The sequence below is a fragment of the Cavia porcellus genome, unplaced genomic scaffold, assembly GCF_034190915.1.
Source record: "Cavia porcellus strain 051 isolate PalLab524CR breed Dunkin Hartley unplaced genomic scaffold, mCavPor4.1 scaffold_18, whole genome shotgun sequence".
Lineage (NCBI taxonomy): Eukaryota > Metazoa > Chordata > Mammalia > Rodentia > Caviidae > Cavia > Cavia porcellus.
Window position 1 is genome coordinate 50,934,986 of NW_026947501.1, and position 20,447 is coordinate 50,955,432.

Genomic DNA, 20,447 nt, shown 5'->3' on the forward strand with positions numbered 1-20,447 from the left:
TTAGCATATGATCAAATGGTTCACATGGTTAGGAAATGGCATGTTGAATTTGCAGTTATCAGTGTTTTCACAGTAAAAGAATGAGATGCTATTAGCCATAACCTTTACTATTTAGCAAAGTGCAATCTGCTTGATGTTAGGAGATGGTATTGCTTTATTAATAAGGACTTCCTTGCTCTGTGAGACTTGTGAAACTAGTCAGAAAGAATGCTGTCAATAGGTAAATAAATGTAAATATTTGGGGAAAGGGGGACGTTATAGTCTGAAGAATAATTCATTTTCACCTAAAATTCCAATTTTATTACATGCCAGTTTGAAAATACTAACTAGTAGTTCTCAAACAGCCAAATTTGATGAGCGATAGGAGAGAGAGTCCCCCTCAGAGAGTCTGAAGGGTATTGACAGACCTGTGGCTGGGGTGTGAACCAGGGACGGCATCAGAGCCAGGAGAACAGAGCTTGGTTTCCAGAGAGGCTTGGCACATCAGTGAATTGTTACTGTAAATCAGAGGTCCCAATGCCTCTGTACCCAGGTGCGGAGTGTTATATCTCTTGGAAGAGGGAGACAGGGGAGTTCATTAAGAGAAGCCTGCAGGCTGCACAGGAAAAGATCTACAGTTTTGTGAGTTATCTTTGGGATGATTTGGATTATTTGTCTGAGACTCTGATGGTGTTGGAGTAGATCCAACTTGGATGCTATTAGGATGAATACAGTGATTTTTTTTAAAGAAAACTGCATATTTTAATGTAGAGGTATTACAAAGAGGTTCAGGATGTTCTTGATCAACGTGGAATATGGTAGAGATTAAAGTCTATAGGTTAGGTTTGTGGAGAGATTAGTAGTTTATCTTTGAGCAGTTGTTAGAAGGGAAAGGGAGTAGAAAAAACAGGCTGATAGAGATGGGATCTTGTTGTGTAGCTCATAATCCTAATTTAATGATTGGTGTTGTAATTTTACATGTCCATAATTAAGCAGGAGAAGAACAATGAAGGCTTCTATTGTCAATGTTGAAAAAACCATCTTATATCCAAAAGTGATGTATGCTCATAAAACCTCCAAGCAAGGCAGAATATAAAGTCCTCCCCACTTCCCACCACTCCAAGATAACTTTTAAAATTTTTGTGTGTGCATGTTATTTTATGTAAAAGAGATTGTATAACTTACACTTTTCACTGAACATGAATACTGTGGCCATGTTTCTTTGTCTGTACATTTAGATCTCTTCCATTGTGTGAAACACTGAAATTTGTCAACTAGTCTCCTAAAATGTGTGTTTAATTACTTTTCAGTCTGGTTTTGTTTTACGATTTATACATACTGCTGTCATGAAATCCTAGGTATGAATTGAGATAGATTCCTCAATATGTTCTCACTGGGTAGCATCAGTATCTTATGACTTGCTGTTTATGTTGCCTCTTAGAAATAAGTAAGAAGGGGTTCTGCTTTCTGTCATGAGTATTTCTGTCACTTTCCATGCAAGTGTTAATGATCTTTGACTCTGATGAAGCACTGTGATATTTTCAAATTCCTCCGGTTCATTACCTTATTTGCCTCTTGCAGCCACTGATCAATGCATGGATTGGTTTTATTACCTCTGTTTGACATGAGGGCCTGGGCTCTGAGGGGCCCCTGTCTTGTCTGTGCCTTAGCACAGACCTTAGCTGGGGTTCCTCCATCTAGCCTCATGTTAATCTCTTTGAAGCCCTTGGAAACGAGGGCCCCAGCAATTGGAAATGTCCTTTGTGTTCATTAAAAGGCTTTGTTGTATTTAATACCAGTAGACTCTGAACCCTTTGCTGTATATCCAAGAAATCACCAAGTGTAGTCATTTTCTACAAGGGTAGTATCACTTATCTGAATTGCTTGGAACCAGGAGTGTTTTAGATTTCCAGTTTTTTGGATTTTGTGTGTTTAAAAATGAGGTATCTTGGGAATAGGACCGGAGTCTACACACAGCACTCATTTTCCTTATGCACTTTGTACCCCATAGCCCGAGGGCAATGTTATGCAGTATTTTTAGTGCACTGTACTCTGACTGTGACCTGTCACCTGAGGCCAGCTGTTGAATTTTCCACTTGTCAGCTCTCAAGAAGTTTCAGATTGTGCAGCACTTTCCACCATTGATTTTCAAGATGTTTACCATTAGGGTATTTCAGTCCCTTTTGCACATAGATGTAAACTTTTCATTAAATGGGATAATTCTCCTGTGTTTCTTTGTGCTAGTCATAAAGAATTACATGGTAAACCTAGGCTTCATCAACCCTGTGGGCTGTTGCTTTCAGAAAGCACCCAGAGGACCTCACTGTCCCAGGAAGACTAGGCATATCTACCCACAAAACTGCTTCTCTCTGCTGGCTCAGTGAGGAGAGGTTGAAGGAAAAAGAAGCTAAGGATCTACCCATTCTGCAGATGGTAACTGGGTGCCCACTATGGGGCAGGCATTGCTCTGAGTGAACTCTGAGAGCTGTGGATGCCGAGGTCCTATGGAAGGAGAGTGCAAAGGGTCCAGAGAGCAGGAAAAGCAAGATGGTGGAACACAGACTTCCGGGAGAACACGGCAGATAGATAACAGCAGCTACGGAGGCTCTCTGAGATACCCCGCTTAAAATCCAGGAATGGTGTGGTACGAGGAGTCCTAAGCAAGGGGAGATACACCCTGCCGACCCAGGAATGAACTAAGCTAAGAGAAACCAACTGGAAATCCAATTCTGGTGCTATAACAGGAACAGATAAAATTTCAGCGCAGGAAGCTAGAACTGCTCCACTGGAAGCAGCAATTTGAATTTCCTGCTGCCGCTGCTGTGTCCAAATCTACAGGGCAGGGAGAGAGATGCACGAAAGCTCTGAGAGCGGGAATCTGTGAATGGAGTTGAGAGCAGGACTAGCAGGGAGCCCTATATCGACTTGCGGTGAGTGACATTAGCCGCATGTTCCCCTCTCAAGCGGGACTGGTGGGGAGTGCCTGGCCTGCGTGACACTGCTAAGACCCAGTAGGCTAGCCCAAACCAGGTCTCAGCGCCTGGAGGTGCACCCTAGCGGTGAAGCCTTCGGTATGTTGACCTAGAGGGGCGGGCGCAGCAGAGGCTGCCTAGGTCTGTGTCTCCCTAGTACACTGCAGTGGGCAGGAACACCTAGCTGGTGCAATTCAAACAAACTGTAACGGACAAAGAGAAAAAAATTGGGTCTCCTACATTCGCTTGTATGGAAGGAACAAAAAGTATGGGAAGAGGAAGCAACAAGAAAGGGTCCTCAGTCCCCAATCCTGAGAACACTGATCCAAGAAAGGGAAACGCAAAGGAAGACAGAAAACATGCAATACCAGACACAGCACCCACAGACATAAAGTGATATCTCCAGAGCCTCATAGAGGAGTTCAGGAATGAAGTTATTAATGACCTGAAGCAAGATTATAAGTAGAATAGTTAGAGAAATGCTAAGCACTGCCCAAGAAAAAAACAGATGGTGGAATGGAAGAACAGAAAAAAAGGGGAGAATTGTTTGATGGAGAAAATAGTGAAAACATAGAATATGTGAAGCAGGTTCAAAGAGATTACCAGGAAACTAAAGACTCTATCAAAAGCTGGCATAACAGCTTGAAAGAAACTAAGAATAGATTATCTGAATTGGAGGGCAGATTTGTAATATGGGAGCAGGAAATGAAAAACTTCTTAAAAATAACAAGAAAACAAACAGCAATAATACAAAGGCTAGAAGATGATAAGAGGATCTATAACTTAAGAATTAAGAACATAAAAGAAGAAGTAGGGACACAAACAAATGGACTACAAAAGCTATTCACAGAAATAATCCAAGAGAATTTCCCTAGTTTAGGAAAAGGTAAAGATACTCAGATGTATGAGGCATACAGGATCCCAGCTACCTACAACCCAAACAGAGCTACACCCAGGCATATAATAATCAAAATTCCAGAAATCCAATATAAGAACAGAATAGTAAAAGCCGTCAGAGACAAGAAACAGATCACAAGAAACAGATACAAGGTAACACCTATCAGAATTACAGCAGACTTCTCGGCACAAACCATCAAATCATGAAGAGCGTGGGGGGAAATAATTCAAGTTTGAAAGATAATAACCTCCAGCCAAGATTGATATATCCTGCACAATTGTCCCTAGAAATTGATGGAAAAACAACGTGCTTCCAGAATAAAGAGGAACTAGGGGAATTTGCCACCACCAATTCAACTCTACAGAGAATACTGCAGGATATTCTAAAAAAGGAAAATACCAAGACTTCAGAAACAGTGGGAGAGAGGCCACAATGAATGGAGCAGAAAGCAAAATGAAGAAGACAAACTGACAACAAATGACAGAAAAAGAGCTCAACAGAAATGAGGCAGAGAAGATTGGATGGTAGGAACAGCTATTTTGGAGAAAACAGACATCATAATAGCTAGTGCTGATTTAGTATCATCTTGCTTTGAAGTCCCATCAAGTTTTTGTTCTTCTGTCTCCATCGGTCTTAACAGGTTGTATCTTATTGGATTTTATTATATGTGATAATATAAGTAAAAACTTTTATAGACAAGGAGATTATACAGAAACCATTGTTCATTTTCTGATAGTTGGTTCTAAATCTCCTGTAATACTGTCATTCTCTTGAATGGTTTTACATTGTCTTGATATATTTGGTGCTACAGTATACGAAATTATACTCAAAGATTTCAAGGAAAGAGACACTATGGTAACTACTTTTGTGTCAGGATATCTTGTGGTGAAACACTATTTTGCTTAAATGGTTATGCTTTGACCTGTGCTGGTTTGTTGTTATGCCCTCTTTTATCTCAATCTCCTTTTTTTAAAAATTATTTACTTTTTTATTTTTGTCTTTTTAACTAGGGGGAAAATAAAAAAAGCAGGATACATTATAGTAACCCACTTTGATTTCCTATTAACTTGATTTGAAATCCTGTATTGCTCTCACCATCTTGTTTTGACTGATTTTTCTCTATTCTGTTTTGCTTGATAGTACCAAGTTCGAAAGTATAGGCAAAACTGTGAAGACAACAAGATTCATTATGACGCCCATTCCTGTTGACTATTATCTTCTTTTAAAGTCCTGTAATGTCTCCAATGTTTTGGTTTTATTCTTTACTGTTTTGTTCCATTTTATTATAACTGATGATATAGGCAATTCTTTTTAAGATAGCAAGAGGCAGTATGGTAACCATTGTTGATCACCTGGTATTTTGTTTTTACATTATCTATTATGCCCATCCTTTTGATTTGACTGACTCTGTTCTGTTATGGCACATTTGGTTTTACTGTCTTCAAAAAAAAGTAATAAGAACTATGGGAGTAATAAAACCCAAAATGTGTAATTGTAATTGTACAAAAGAAAAAAAAAGATGGTGGAACACAGAATAGAATCTTGCTGCTGTCTCAACAGAGGCCTCAGCAACATCCAATTGGCAGAGATCAGCGTGGAGGCCGGAAGTGAGGTGTGAGACGGCTTCCTTTCCAGGTGTCCTGTGCTGCTAAATGCACGCTGTCTCCTAAATGATCTCTTTTGCTTTGTGCTCAGCATTTTGAAGAGGAGCCTTTCTTCTAGGCTTTTTTCACATTACCCAATTTAGCTTAATAATCACAGAGTGGTTTGTTTTACGACCTGTGATGTTAGACTTATTCTGCTGTGCATGAGTGCATGGGCATGGATGGGTGTGCATGAAACAAAAAGAAAACAAGAAGGAGAGGGCAGGATGGGGTAGATATTTGGAGGTCACACGAAGCAAACACGTCAGAGCAGACTGCACGCCCCCTTTCAACATTCCTTAAAGAGTTGCGATGATTATCAGCATGCGGAGGCCGCTCTATCATATGTGTTATACTACTCCTTATGTTCCAGAACCAAATGTGTATTTTTATGATAGATGACAGATCTCACTGAAACTGGGGACTCGGGAGTGATCCATCCGCTTTAGGAAGACCCGTTGGTTTTCTGACACTGCACTGTATGGATATTTAGAATTAATCATCTTTAGTGTCACCAGCACAGAATGAATTATAGGACTGGAGAGTGCAAATAATTTATAATTCTTAATGTCTTCCTCGAAGTCAAGCTTAATTGACTGCAGGGTTTGCATGGGCGGAAGCTGGAGGAACATGCTTGGGCTAAGTGAGGGGGCTACGGTCACGGGCCGTTTTCATGTCCAGCTTGCACCTTGCATGTGAGAAGCATCACATACATACTCATGGAATTAAAAGGCATAATATTTTCAAACTCAAATTTTTTTTAATATTCACAATTTCCATGAAACATGGAAACCTGATTCTACCATGATTGCTTTGGGCAAATTGTTAAATTTTCTCAGCTTTGCCTTTTTTTTAATTGATGAAAAGCCTTTATCTGTAAAATGAGCATAATAATGTTTATAGCACATCGATCTTATTTCACTCTTATGTTTATATGGTCTTTTATTTTAATTGTGTGTTTTGCCGAAATAAGGGCTATAAGATATAAGTGGGATAAATAAGATAGTGAGTGTAAACTTTCCTTACAAGCTCTCCAGTACCAGAAAATTGTTCGATATTACTCTTATGATTCCCATGATCGTTAAATTCAAAAACCATAAAGCAAATTTTAGGACCCATGATCTGAATGGATTTCAGTTGTTTGTTCCAATTGCGATATGCTTATGGGCAGAATATTGAAAAGCGAGGAGAAAAAGGGAAGCATTCTTTTATTGTGCATTTTTACAGCTTTCAAAAGTGATTTTCTTCATTGCCCACCGGGTGCCAGTTACCCTCTAGGGGCAGAAGATGTGGTGTTTGAGAAAGTAGACATAGCCCTTCTTATGAGACTAGGAGTTTAATGGAGGATTCAGAAAATTAGCGTCAGAAGTGTGATATGGGGGAGAGTGTAGGGTTCTATGGGGAACGGGGGAAGGACCCTGGGGTACGTTTAGGTGCATCTGGGGATGCTGGATCCCGCAAGACCAGGAGGAGGAGGACGGGCAGGGAGCAGAGGTGCTCGGGGCTCCGAGAGAAGGCATGGATAGAGATTGGGGTTGAGGCTGACTTTGGACTGTTGTCCAGGGCTGGGGCCTGCAGGACTGTGGCTCCCAGACTTGGACTGAGTCTGTGGACAGGGCAGTGACAGGATCAAACTGCTGCTTAAGAAGCACTGTGGCAGCCGGTGTGGTGACACACATTCCAGCAGGAAGATAACACATTCAGCCCCAGCCTGGGGAGTTCAGTGAGATCCCATCTCAAAATAAAAATGAAGGGCTGGAGATATAGCTCACATGAAGATCCTGGGTTCAATCCCCAGTACTCTCCCACCAAACAGACACTGTGGCTCTGTTTTCCTGGTCAGCTCTGTGTTACTGCAACAGGTTTATAGAGCTTGATAGTTGAGGGTCCATTCTGAGATTATGCAGCTCCTATCAATTTGGCTTCCAGTAGGCTGCACCTCATGGCAGCTGCCTCATGGTAGGGGCAAGATGCTCAACTAGAACAGGGAGAGGTGACATGGGCAGGCAGGGTCCCACTGTCCCTAGGGACCCAGGGATCTTCTGCCCACAAAGATTCCACTGCCTGCCAGTAGCACCACTCTGAGGACTTCCAGCTTTAACATGTGGACTTTGGGGGCAATACTGAAGTCGTACCCAGCATAGATGTTTGGGAGTAGTTGGACTGGGATAGGAAGAACAGCTAGGAGGCCCTGAATAGGGCCTGAACAGGGCCACTAGCACTAGGCTGAAGAAGGAGGGCATTGCACAAATGTGTGCCTGTTCATGGAGTCGAATGGACAGGGCTGGAGGATCCATCATGGATGGGACAGCAGCACGAAAGAGGAGATAACGGTGCCATTCACAGACATAGGCAGCAGACAGGTGTAGGCTGGCTAGGGGGTGGTAAGCTAAATGTCGCAAGCAGGGTGGGTGTCTGGGGACCCTGACTCACCAAGGCCACACATATGGATGGCTTAGTGGGTCTGGAGTTGAGAAGAGAGATTGGAGATCTGGGTGAGTCTCTGAGCCTTGTACAGCACCCACTTGAGGGCGCCCCTATAGGTGAAGAGAGTGAGTGATGTCGCCCGGGAAGACCATTCCAGGACATGGAGCCCTGAGTGGCATGGGGGAAGACACATAGCATCTACAAGCCCAGGGTTTAGCTCGCCACCCCTCAAAAGTGGTGTGCACCTGGGAGGTGGTGGAGTGAGGTGTCTAAGTGTGTGCCACAAAGCCACAGCCTTGCTGTGAACTGCTGGAAATGCAGATCCCTGGGTTAGGAAAGCCAGGTGCTGGAGAGAGGGAGTGAGGGGAGACCACCCTGTGGAAAAGGGTGGCTGGTGAGGAGAGGACAGGAAAGGAGCACACAAGAGGATGAGCCAGAAGAGCTGACCAAGGATGGGGACTTCACACCACTTTGCTTTGCTTTTTTTTTCCCCCTTCCCCCAAAGCCAGCAGAGCCTAAATTGGTGAGCAAAGCAGAGAAAGTGGCATTTATAGAAGGGGTGGGCAGGAGCCCAGGTGAGCGGGAGGCCAAGGGGCAGGCGTGGAGGGAAGGTAGGAACTGGGGAGACCAGGACACTGCAGAGTCCCTGAGATTCCAGCCTGTACTCAAGTGGGGCTGTTTTCATCGCTGAGCAGGGTACGCTTCCCTCTTAGGTGGTCGAAGGAGTTGAGTGTGGTGACTTCTGCCTGTGTGTTTCTGTGGAAGACCTTGCTGGTTGGCCTGTTGGCTCTCAGAAGGCCTGGGGACTATGCATGTCCTTGTAATTCTACCTTTCTGTAAAGTCCACTGTTTGTTTTCATTCTGGCCCACAGTGAGTGTCGCACTTCCCAGGTGAATTGCCTGAATTCAGCCCGAAGCAGTAGACCAGGCTGACTCTTAATCCTTTCCGAGAATCCCGTTTGAACTAGTTAGCCTCTCTGAGGGGCTGTGGGAGGGAAGGAAGCTGAAGAGCTGGGGTCAGAACAGGGCGTATCATTCTTCAGTGTTCAATGCTCAGATACCTGGGCCTTCTGCATCCAGGAGCCTGACCTTGTGTCAGGAAGTTAGAGCCAAGGGCTCCGTCACACTGCTAACCTCTTGCCCAAGCAAGCACCCACCCATGACTCCGAGCGACTGCAGCAGGGTGCATACAGAAAAGCATTGTGGTTAAAAAAAAAAAAAAGCGCTGTGGTTAAAACCCAAGCTTGCTCTACCTTCCTGGGACTCATCCTGTAGGCTTTTAAAATGCCTAGGAGCTGAAGTTTAGAAACGGATGCTGTAAAGTGAGACTGAAATTTAACTCAGCATTTGGTGGAAGAAAAAGTAATTTATTGGCTCTCATGCGAAAATCCCTGGAAGGAAGCATCCTTCTCATCAGTGGGTACCTGTGATTGATGGGTGCTCTGTGCTGCTGCCGGGAAGCGAACTTTTGGAAACAGCATAGTAGGGACTTTGCAAGTGGGTCTCATTTGGCTAAGTTACTGCTTTTGTGAGGCCGTGCTGCATCTTTATATGCTACCGAGGCGAAGATGGTAAATCAGAGTAATTGCTTCATCCCAAGGCACTTTTATATTGTAAAGGAAAGAGGTCCTGTTAAGAAATTCGAATTAACTTCAGCTGTTTATGCGGTAGGGGAGGCTCTTTGAAAGCTGCCTGTCATACAGCCTGGTGGTTTATCCATCATGCAACAATTCCATTAGAGCCTGATGCATATTCTCATGCACCAAGACTTGGGACCCCCTCAGGAAAAACATTTAACCCTTGAAAATACAAAGCTGTCATTTATCCGTCTCCTCTCTCTATCTACCTCCTGGAGTATATTTATGAGCTCTTTGAAGCAGCCTTCATCTCCATGGTGCTGGGACCCAGAAAATGGTCAGTAAAAACTGATAAGTGTCCGGTATGCTGGCCTGCAGCTGTGATGTGTTCACATTGTTCTGATGACATTTTATAAAATAAAATGTCGCTTTCCAGGAATACAGAATATAGGATTCCACTATTAAGAATGGATAAAGATGGGGAATCGATTTACCTGGTAGCTTCTGAAACATGTTCGAAAAAATTCAAGGGTTGAATATTACTTAGTTTCTGGCCCTGTCTCATGGGAAATGGGAACCCCAGTCTTATTTTATTGGTTTTTAGAAAAATTCTTAAAGTTAGTGTATATCAACCATGGAGGCTGAGCAGATCTTAAAGGAATGAATGGAAAGAGTCATGATCTGAGAATTAATACCCCTTTGCCAGGCATTCACTAGCAAAGGATGGGGATGCCATTTGTCAGAGCTTGTCAGGGGGCTGTTCCCCAGGGAGGCAGTCCAGCAGAGTCTGAGAATTCTGTCTGGTGCCAGACAGCCTGGCTTCCAGGGAAGGATGTCGCTTGCTGGCTGCGGGATTTGGACGCTTTAGTTAACCTTGGAGCCTCTTGTTGCTTCATTGGTAAATGGAGATAATGTCCCTTGGGCTTTTCAAGATTATGAAATGGAAGAACCCACTGTGGAGTAGCTGTTGGTATTAGCAAAGTTTTACATGGGTTGGACAGCTCTGGAAAGAGGGCCTCGATTACTGTAAGTTTCATTTGGAGTACCTGCGCTTAATGTACCTATGCGTGTGTGCTGTTTTGTGATTTCCTTTGATGTCTGTTTCCCAAAAGGGGTGGTACACAAGTGATTATGACACCCAACATCCTCAATCTAATCCCATTTCTGGACCAATGGGTTGACAAGCCTAAAACAGAGGTCTACCAGTGCTTCTAGAGTGTACTTTTGAAATTGGCTTAAAGTTGAGATATCATTCGTAGTCATAAACAAATAAACAAAACTTTGGGCTAAGCTTTTTCGAGAATACATAGTAAGACAAAGCCACAGGGCAGGTGATGCAGTGAGCAATGGTGCAGGGACTAGGACATACAGAATGAACTTACATGGGGCTGAAATTACTTGGCATGAAAAGAAGAATCCAAGAGCCAAGTATACACTAGACAGGGGCATGGTAACATTCTCAGCACTCAGTCATTTGCTATGTGAATCACTGACTCTTCAGAAGTCTTTATGCACTGCTGCCACCATCAAAACCACCATGAGCACAGCCACCACCACCACCATCGTCACCACCACCATTACTGCCATCATCATCAGCACCATCAGCGCCATCCCCACCTCCAGCACCACACCTGCTGAAGGGGTCACACCTGGGCGATCCTTGCCCTTTGGCCAAGCCCTTCCTTTGACCTCACCTTCCTTGCCTGAATCATTTCTGCCACCCTCTCATCTCCCCATTTCCTTCCTGCCTTCCTGTCCACCAGCCCTGCCTCTGGGGGAAGGGATGTGCAAGCACAATTGTACCGCCTTGCTTTTCTCCAAGAAAGGATTACTGATCGTTTGTCATTTGCTTTATAAATAACAAGAGATGCTAATTAGCTTGACTCATTAAATTTAAAACAATTGTTATAATTTTGGAGTGTTTGGTTACATTTCTGTAATATATGCAGTTGCTGATGAGGGAGTAGGAGGGTTCCTGGGAAACAGTCATCTCCCCTCCGCCCTCGCCTTTCCTTCTTCCTGTTTGCCCTTCTTCCTGTGGCAGACCATCCCCCAAGGCTGTGTTTATTGCTGTCCCAGGACTTAAGTATTTGAAGAGATGCCTCCTCTGTAGCTGGCTCGTCAGGGCCCACCCGATGCAAACTGTGCAGAAGGGGAGAAAGTTTCTCTGTGTTTTCCTTCGCATCTGCCCTTCACTCCTTGACTCCAAACCAAGTGTGCGCTGAGGAAGAGTTCAGGTGAACCTGTTTAGAGGGATGTAGTTATGATGGACTAGCAGTGGACAAACCAAGCTCTTGAACATGAGTTATAGATTCCGGCTTGTTAGAGAATGTGATGCGGAGAGGGCAGAAGTCATCTCCTTTGCAGACTGTCAAAGGCCACTTAATGTAATCCAAGTATATGGAACCTTTTAATTCTTCTTCTTCTCTCCCCTCCTCCGTCTGCCCCTTTTTAGGACTCAGCTCAAGACTGATCTGTTGGAGGCCCCTTATGCCCTGTTTTCTCCTGAAAACATGACGCCCAGCATGTCTGCTGCCAACACCCCACATCTCCCTTCTCCTCTACTTCTCCCCTCTAGATTCGTTTTGCAGCAGTGGGACAGGTCAGTCACAGCCCTCATTATCTCCCCAGTAAATGATGTGCTGGGGTTCAGGAAATGCTTTCGGGCAAAATGCTCTTACCTCATATTTTTGCTATTTGAAAAAGATACTGATTTTTAAGCATGGATAAAGTGGTAACTTTGTCTGAAAGGTAGAAGAGAGGTCCATCATTCTTATGTCCTTAAATTTGCCTGTTATTTAGACCCTGCTGTGGTCTTAATACGGTTTCAGTGTTTCTCCAGGAAGTCATGTACTGGAAGCTTGGTCCCCACATAAGGTGTTGAGGTGCAAGAACCTTGAAGGGGTGGGGCCTAGTGGAAGGTGACCGGGCCTTTGGGGACTCTACTTTAGACAGGGATTAAGATAGTCGTCAGGACTCTGGTTAGTGGCTGAGAGTGAGCTTTATAAAAGAGCATGCCTGGCCTCCCTGAACCTTCTGGCTTCTTCCTTGCTGGGTGCCTGCTGACTGGCATGCTCTTCACCACATGCCTTCTGCTGTGTGACAGTGCCCCCTGGCCAGCTGGACAATGGGTCACTGGGGCACAGCTGGGGAGGGGCTGAGCTGGCTCCGAGAGACAGGAGCAGGCTGGTGAATGACCAGGTTTGATGAGAATGGGAATGCCCACTGCGCTAGCTGGCCTGCTTTAGAATCTGTCATTTTTCTATTTGCTCATCCATCCTGTGTCACAGGTCTAGGTTACAGCTCTTGGGTAGCTTTTCTCCTCGAGGTACTGGTGAATACAGTATTTTGGATATCACCATTCCTTCTATACAATGTCCTCTTCATGACAGCAGTTTGGCGATCAAAATCTTAAGTTCCTGGAGATTTATTTTACATTATTTATTTATTTATTGTACTGGGAATTGAACTCAGGGCTTCAAGCTTGCCAGGCAGGTGCCATGCCTCTGAGCTAGTTCCTTGAGCTTTAAATTAAAAAGTTAACCTAGTAATAAGACCATTCCCATCTTTCTCGAAGAGACATCATAAGGATAATGAATGGGCATACAAATAAAATGTTTTGGGCTCCTTAGAAGGGAAAAGCTGTTGAACTCATATTATTGTTGTTATTATTATTTAGTTTCATGCTGCTACTATAGAATTACAAATGGATTAATTTTGGAAAAGATAATTTTATGTGTAGACATCACTTCTTTCTCAGTCACCACAATTGGCTTTGGTTTGAGTCTTCCAGGGAATCTATTTGTAGATTAAAAACAAATTCCTAGTTTCACAAAGAAATAAAAAAGGTAAAATAATCATAAATGTTTTCACTACATTCTTCATTTAGTGTTTTTTAAAGAATCTAAAAATAAGCCTTTTAAAAGAGATGACTTAAAAAGCTTCTTTTCTAGGAATGTTCTGCATCTGCAATAAGTAATAAATCATATCATGGCAGTTGACTCCTCCACTTTTATGCCAAATAAATAAATACATTCAGTGATAGACATTTGGTGGGGGGGTTCCTGTAATTTTTATGGAAAGAAGGAATAACTTCACAGGGATACAGATTTTTACCATTCGCTGGTAACACAGGGTCTCACTGAGTTCAATGTGTACACTGGCCTGCCAGGAATCGGATTCCTTAAAACTTAAGTCAGCCTCCCCAGGGAATCTGACCTGGCTTTCAGCAAGTGGGGCGAAAGGAGCTCTTCACTTCCAAAGTAGACGCTGTGGTCTTTGTGATGCCTGGGGAGCAGAGGAACCAAGCAGGCCAAGCTTTCATGGCAGGAGATGAAGAGAAAGGTGCTCGGTGGGCTTGCGAGCACTTGCACGTGTTTCACTTGTAATTAGGGGTGTTGTGGGCTCTCTGAGCAGCCACTGTCTTTATGACTCAGAACATTTAGTGTTGGTGGGAAGGTGCGAGCTCAGGGTGGAGTGGGGGGGGCATCCTGACTTCCTTGTACCATGGCATTTCTTGCAGCAGGTGACTTTTTAACTCTCTTGGTCTGAAATAACCTGCGTGGGTTGTGGTGCTGGAGGAGAAGGAGTGGGCTGGGCACCTTCAGGAAGGGCTGAAGCTCAGTGGAGCTTACAAGAGCTGCCTGTGAGGATGAGGGACCAGGGAACGGGGAGAGACACCAGGGAGATGTGGGAGCAGGCTGGGCTCGCTTTTACGTTTCCTTATGTCCTTTGAAGAAGTGGGGATGGTAAGATCAGGCACACCTGACTGACTGTGTACCCCATCACAGGAAGGCACAGCACAAGCTCTGTGGCGGACCCCTGTGAGGATGGCGCTGTGTTTCCGTTAGGAGATCATGCAGGGATGGTCCATCCCTGCCTGGGGTGAGGAGCTCCAGGCTCACAGCCACTCGGAGCGAGCTGCGCCCTCAAACTTGCAGCCTTGGAAGCAGGGCAGATGAGTTAGAGAGGAGCAGCTTCCCCACGTCTCCAGCTTTTGCAGATTACGACTTATTCTTTCCTCCCAGACTCTGGGAATGTATGATCCTGAGTTGTGCTGAATTCATTCTGCACAGGCATTCTGAATTCATTCTGAATTCACAGGCATTTATCCTGTGGCCTTTGCCTTAAACATCCATGCCGTGTAGCAGAAAAAGTAGAGAGTGTAATTCCTTTTCCACATTCTCCCTTGGCTTTGCCTTTTCTATCACACCCCACATTGGGACTGTCTTTGGACACTGATATCCTTGTGTCTTTCCCCTTTGGCCTTTGGGAAAAATGCTGAAAAATGCCCTCACACTGAGATACAGAATGAAGGCTGGTCAGGTTTAAAGTGTTTTCTCTTCTTGTGGTGTTTACATTTCTTACAGGGGTGAAGACATCTTAAACCAGAGGAATGATTCCCTAGTTGTTGAGTTTCAGCCATCAGCCAGCAGATGCAGGAGGTAGTATTTTGAGCATGGGGCTGTCTCAGGAGCCCAGCTTCACCCTAAATGACCACCTGCCTGTGTCATCTTACATAAAGCCACATCATGAATCACCTGTCCTGTGTGTTTGGTTGGCATGACCTGATGTGGGTGGCTAGCATGTTTACAGAGGTCTCTGTGAAGTTCCACATCCTGGGTGGAGACAAGAGGAGAGTTCTGATATGCAATTCAAACCTTTTATCATTATTGAGATTATTATTAATATTTTAGTGCAAATCCTAATGTTGCACTAAAATCTACAAGTTCATAATAGAACCAGAATTCTCCTATTGGTTAAAGCCCTCTTCTCTCTCATCCGTGGCACCAATCATGTGTCCTCAGAGCTGTCTCTGTCTGCAATCCATGGAATATTCCTGAAGACTGGGCTTTCATCTGATAGATGTCCACTAGCAGGGCAGGGCATCTGCATCCTCCTCTCATACCCTGAAGCTTGGTTCTGGGGATGACAGTATCAGTTCAACCTAAGGCCTCCACAGTCACTGTCACCACAGCCTCCCCAGAAACTGACTGTGATATTGGAGCTGTGAACCTCTGGGTCAGTAGAAGATTCCAGAGCCTACAGCCTCCCTTACCTGAAGGACAGTGGTTGGAGTCTCAAACCTAATAACTTTGAGTAATGCACTAAAGATGAATTAAAATGCTAATAGTCTCCCTGTTCTGGATATTTTAACATTCCCTAATTTTAAATTTAAATTAAATGCCTTAGGGGCCAGAGCAGCCTTGCCAGAAGCATGTTTTGCATCACTCCGCAGACCAAGAATTTAAACTATGTGTGCTGGCCACACAGGCAGAGCTAGGACAAGCAGTACTCATTTTACAGTTGTGTTATTTGCATGCAACTACATAACACAAATACTCTCTTTTCCTACAGATAGCTATGTAGCTTTAAAAATTTTGTTTTCCTAAATTCTTTGGCATGCACAGACCCCTTTATTATTCACCCTACCTTCATAGCAGGACGCTGGGATTTGGAAGCACTAAAGCAGTTGCAAAACTCTTTTTATAAATCGCCTTCGTGTGGACACCCCATGACAGCACTGTAAGACATCCCTGCATTTTAACAGACACTGGGGTCTGGAGAAAAATTGAGCAGCTTCCTGTCACCTGCTTTGGGTGAGGGGACAGCTCCAGGTGGTCGTAGGTGTCCTGGTCCCCGCCTCAGTCCTCTGGGCCAAGTGGGAGCACTACACAGTGAGAGCACTACACAGTGAGGGCGAGGCCATAAGCATTAAACACTTCTGCAGGGAGGGAGGTCAGGGCCAGCCTCTGAGAGCCACCTTAGTTTTTCTGGTTGGTAGTGCCACACTGCTTCGAGTGTCACTGTGAATCCAGTGGGCTCGAGAAAACCAGCAGTTTTCCTTCCACCAAACAATAGGTCCCTTGCGGTCGCCAGTTGCACTGGCCCCTTTATTTTGTCCTTATTCGAGGAGGAACTTGATTTCTCCTGTCATTCCTCCCGTTTTCTGGGGTGTGGCTTCTTGATACTTGTATTTTGGGAGAATATTCATTTTCTTCAACCAAGAGGCCACACTGCTGGACGACACAGCATAATTCAGCTTCCATTCTCTCCCTTCTCCGAGTCATCCGGAAGTGTAGTTAGGAGGAGCCATCGTGTCAAAAGGATCAGGAGGGAGAAGTGATTCACTCGTCTGAGGAGCTGACTGATTAGCAGAGATCAGGAGACGGCTCATCGCTGTGGGAACCACTGGGCCATGGAGTCGTAACAGCTCTTTAGGGAGCTAGTTAATGAGAGAATCACTACAGAAACAACCGTGCAAAAAAAAAAAAAAAAAAAAAAAAAAAAAAAGAAATTCCCAAACAGCAGCATTCCCATATAACACTCCCAGGCTGTGTCACCAGAGGAAGTATGCTCATAATTCCTATTTACACATCACTGTAATTACCGTCTGCCTTCTGATTGCTCTGTCTTCTCCTGTCAAAGTGGTTTACATGGTTCTTCTTTCCTGTCTCAAGCAGAGAAGCCTCACATTCGTGGAAGCCTGTTCTAAGGACATTTTCCTCTGAGCAGAGGTTGCTGTCAGGCTGTGTTCTCATTGTTATTGCTGTTTGTCCATCACCTAGATGTCTGCACGCAGGTGAACGGTGCCCTGGGCTTCCCCCTGTGATGTTTGGGTTTGTTTTCTTTTCTTTCTCCTGATCCAGTGTCTATGAGCCAGATAGGAATGCGTTACGGAGGAAAGAACGGGAAAGAAGAAACCAAGAAACTCAACAGGATGGTGGCACGTTCAACTCCAGCTACTCCCTCTTCAGCGAGCCCTACAAGGTAGACAGTTTCGGTTGCTTACCTCCACCCCACAGGGACTCTCATCCTGCCCCAGTGGTGGGTGTGGCTGGGAAGGGGCTGACCCACCAAGCTCCAGGCAGCCTCTGCCTCTTCAGCCACCATGCCCAGGTCTTTGAGTCTAGCTTCAGTGCCTTTACTGACTCCTGCTTCAGTCAACTGTAACTTCCTTTTACTATCAAGATCCACTTGCTATGACTTTTATCCGGAACATAGACTTCATGTCTGCACTGATATTTCAAAGTCAGTGCCATTTGCTTTTTTTCCCAGCTTGTAGAAAACAAACAGGATTCAAAAGAAATTGGGTTACATGTTTTGACATGTGTGGATCATGTGAGGATCAGGGTACTTAATAGGGCTACTGAAAATGAATTTGTAAGATCATTTCTCATTTTTACCATATAAGTAATCCCCCCCAGTGGAATATTTTCCCAGACTTCACTCTTCCTGCAGGCTGTGTGGGGCTGGCAGCGTGGGGCTGGCATAGTTCAGACTGGCGAGCATCTGCACATTCAGCCCCATGTTCTAACTTTGACCCTGACTTCTCTTCCTGTCACTCTGGGTTTCTGACAAGAATAATTACCTATTTGGAAATTGGAAGCAGACCAGTTCTGAACCAACTCTGAAGTTTTACCAAAAAATCCTCCAGTGGAACTGCAAGAAAAAAGAAAAGAAAATCCAGTCCTGGAAGACCTAATCTAGACCACATTGTGAATTTGGTAGTTGGTTTTCTGACTTCCAGGTGGTATAATTTGCAATATGATATCAAGGGTAGACTCCTTTTATATACCCTTAGACCGCTCCTCACAGGCTTCCAGTTCCGGAGTGAGGCGGAGAGCTGACAGGTGTCTGCAGAGACCATGAAGATTTTGATTTCATCTCTGAGCTCTCATTCTAAGTGTGGCTAGCCTGGCTGTGTGACCCATGAAGGCACCCGTCTGCTGTTCCCTGTTTCTGTTGTCTCTAACCATAGCATGGATGTGTTTTTCTTTCTCCAGACTAACAAGGGGGATGAGCTCTCCAACCGGATCCAGAATACTTTAGGCAATTATGATGACATGAAAGACTTTTTAACCGATAGATCCAATCAGAGTCATCTTGTTGGCGTCCCCAAACCAGGGGTTCCTCAGACTCCTGTGAACAAGATCGATGAACGTTTTGTTGCAGATTCAAGAGCCCAGTCCCAGCCCCCATCTGTCTGTAGCACTGCATCATCCACACCAGCCGCTGGCCCCGGGCAGCAGAGTAAGAGAGGCACTGTGGGCTGGCAGAAGGCTGGGCACCCGCCGTCTGACAGCCAGCAAAGAACAGGTAAGCAGGAGCGTAGGGCGCTTGCATGGCACAATCTGCTTACCCAAGAGAAGCAGAGTGAAAACCTAGGCTGCCGCTCATTCGCCTCTTCTTCTTTCAACTCAGCACAACAGGGCTCTCTCAGGACCTTGCTTGGAGAAGGCGTTGGCAGACAGCAGTCACGGACCAAACAAACGTGCAGCGTAGAGGTGGGGCTTCCAACCCAGGAAAGGCCACCTGCGATGGCCACGAAGCCCAGCAGTGGTGGACACTGTGTTCAGAACTTTCCTCCCTCCCTGGCTTCAAAACCCAGCCTGCTCCAGCAGAAACCAACTGCCTATGTGCGGCCGATGGATGGCCAGGATCAAGCCCCTGATGAGTCTCCCAAGCTGAAGTCTTCCACGGAAGCTGGAGTGCACTGCGCGTCCTACAGAGGAGTCCCAGCTGGCAAGCCAGAGTCAGCCAGGGCCAGGGCCAAGCTGTCCAAGTTCAGCGGCCCTAAGCAAGGCGAGGTGAGTCCTTTCCTAGTACCACTTCCATGCAACCGAAAAAGCCGCATACGGGCTCGATGATGGTGGAAAATTTGACATCTGGGCATCTTTTTTTTTTTTTTTTTTCTGGTGATATGGGTGAGTTTGCATGGCGGGATTTGTACCAATTCCTGATGAGATGAACAGACATAAATAATGGTTTCTTAATGTCTCAAATTCACTATAATTGGAATTTTTAAAGTACTAACAAGTGGAGTTGTGTGCCTGTGTGTGTGTGTGTGTGTGTGTGTGTGTGTGTGTGTGTGTAGGCTACAGTTAGGGAAGGAATGCTTTCTTCACTATAGTTGAAGACATTTTTTGTGAGCAAGTTAGTGTTGACTGAGATAGATGTATTAGAAATAGAAGCATTTCTAAGGCTATAATTTTTAACATGTAGAGTGTAAAAAAGAATTCAGAAACTCAAAATCTTAACATTTTTTAAAAACTGATTTTGAAATGTCCTATAGAAAAATCCATACAGAAAATGCATAATACTTTTTAAAGTACTTGTTTAAAGTATTGAATTTGAAATACGATGAATACTCAGATGTCCCAGATGGCCCATCCCCTTTGTAATATTTAAGATTTAGATTCATTCCTGTTGATAAGAATTGTTATTGAATGCTCTTTGTCTTATAAAAGTAATCTTCAGTTGTGTGAGTTGGTGAACCAAGTGATGTATTTGAGTCCTTATTTTTCCGGTCTGCATTTCTATTTAAGTTATTTGCTGTTTGTATTATAAAAGGAGTGGTGTGAATGTGCTGAATTTTGGAATTCTGAATGAGCAATGCCTTGGTGACAGCTGGCAGCAAAGGCAGGTTCCAGTCACTTGAACAGTAAACCTGGGCAGGAAATGAAGCTTTGTTTTGAGGAAGTGTTTATTGTACTATATTCCAAATTGATAATTTTTAAGAGCCATAAGAAGAAACAAGACATAGTGTATTTGTTGTTGCTTTCCTATGATATGGAATATCAACTGCCCGAGTCGCCAAACACTGTATCTGGGAACTATTGAGTTGTTTTACTTCTTAATATAACTCTTTTTTTTTTTTTTTTTTCTTGTTGGGTATCAGGGATTGCAGCTAGGACCTTCTCACCGATCTACTTCTTTTTATTCTGAAACAGGGTCTTGCTGGTCACTAAATTACCCAGCCTGGCCAGCTGCAATCTTCTTGCCTCAACCTTCCAGATGGCTGGGATCGCAGACTTGTGCCACCATGCCTGGCTAACATATTCTTTTTAAAGATGGAGTAACAATGTGACCAGCATACTCTTGTTTTGATTCATTTGATTTAATAGCCAAATGAAACAAATGATTTGACATTTCTTGTTGCATCTCTGAT

At 44.3% G+C, this 20,447-nt stretch overlaps 1 protein-coding gene across 12 annotated transcripts in view; it reads left to right on the top strand.

Moving 5' to 3' along the window:
* Aff3 (ALF transcription elongation factor 3) overlaps positions 1 to 20,447 on the top strand; it is a 502,385-nt gene that overhangs the window by 103,381 nt on the left and 378,557 nt on the right. For 9 of the 12 annotated variants that reach the window (XM_063229843.1, XM_063229847.1, XM_063229844.1 and 6 more), the window contains 4 exons: positions 14,866 to 14,940; positions 17,146 to 17,266; positions 18,283 to 18,595; positions 18,701 to 19,086. In XM_063229843.1, coding sequence (XP_063085913.1) covers positions 14,866 to 14,940; positions 17,146 to 17,266; positions 18,283 to 18,595; positions 18,701 to 19,086 — 895 coding nt within the window. The remainder of the gene's footprint in view (positions 1 to 14,865; positions 14,941 to 17,145; positions 17,267 to 18,282; positions 18,596 to 18,700; positions 19,087 to 20,447) is intronic. The other 3 variants (XM_063229850.1, XM_063229849.1, XM_063229852.1) reach the window with 1 other exon arrangement.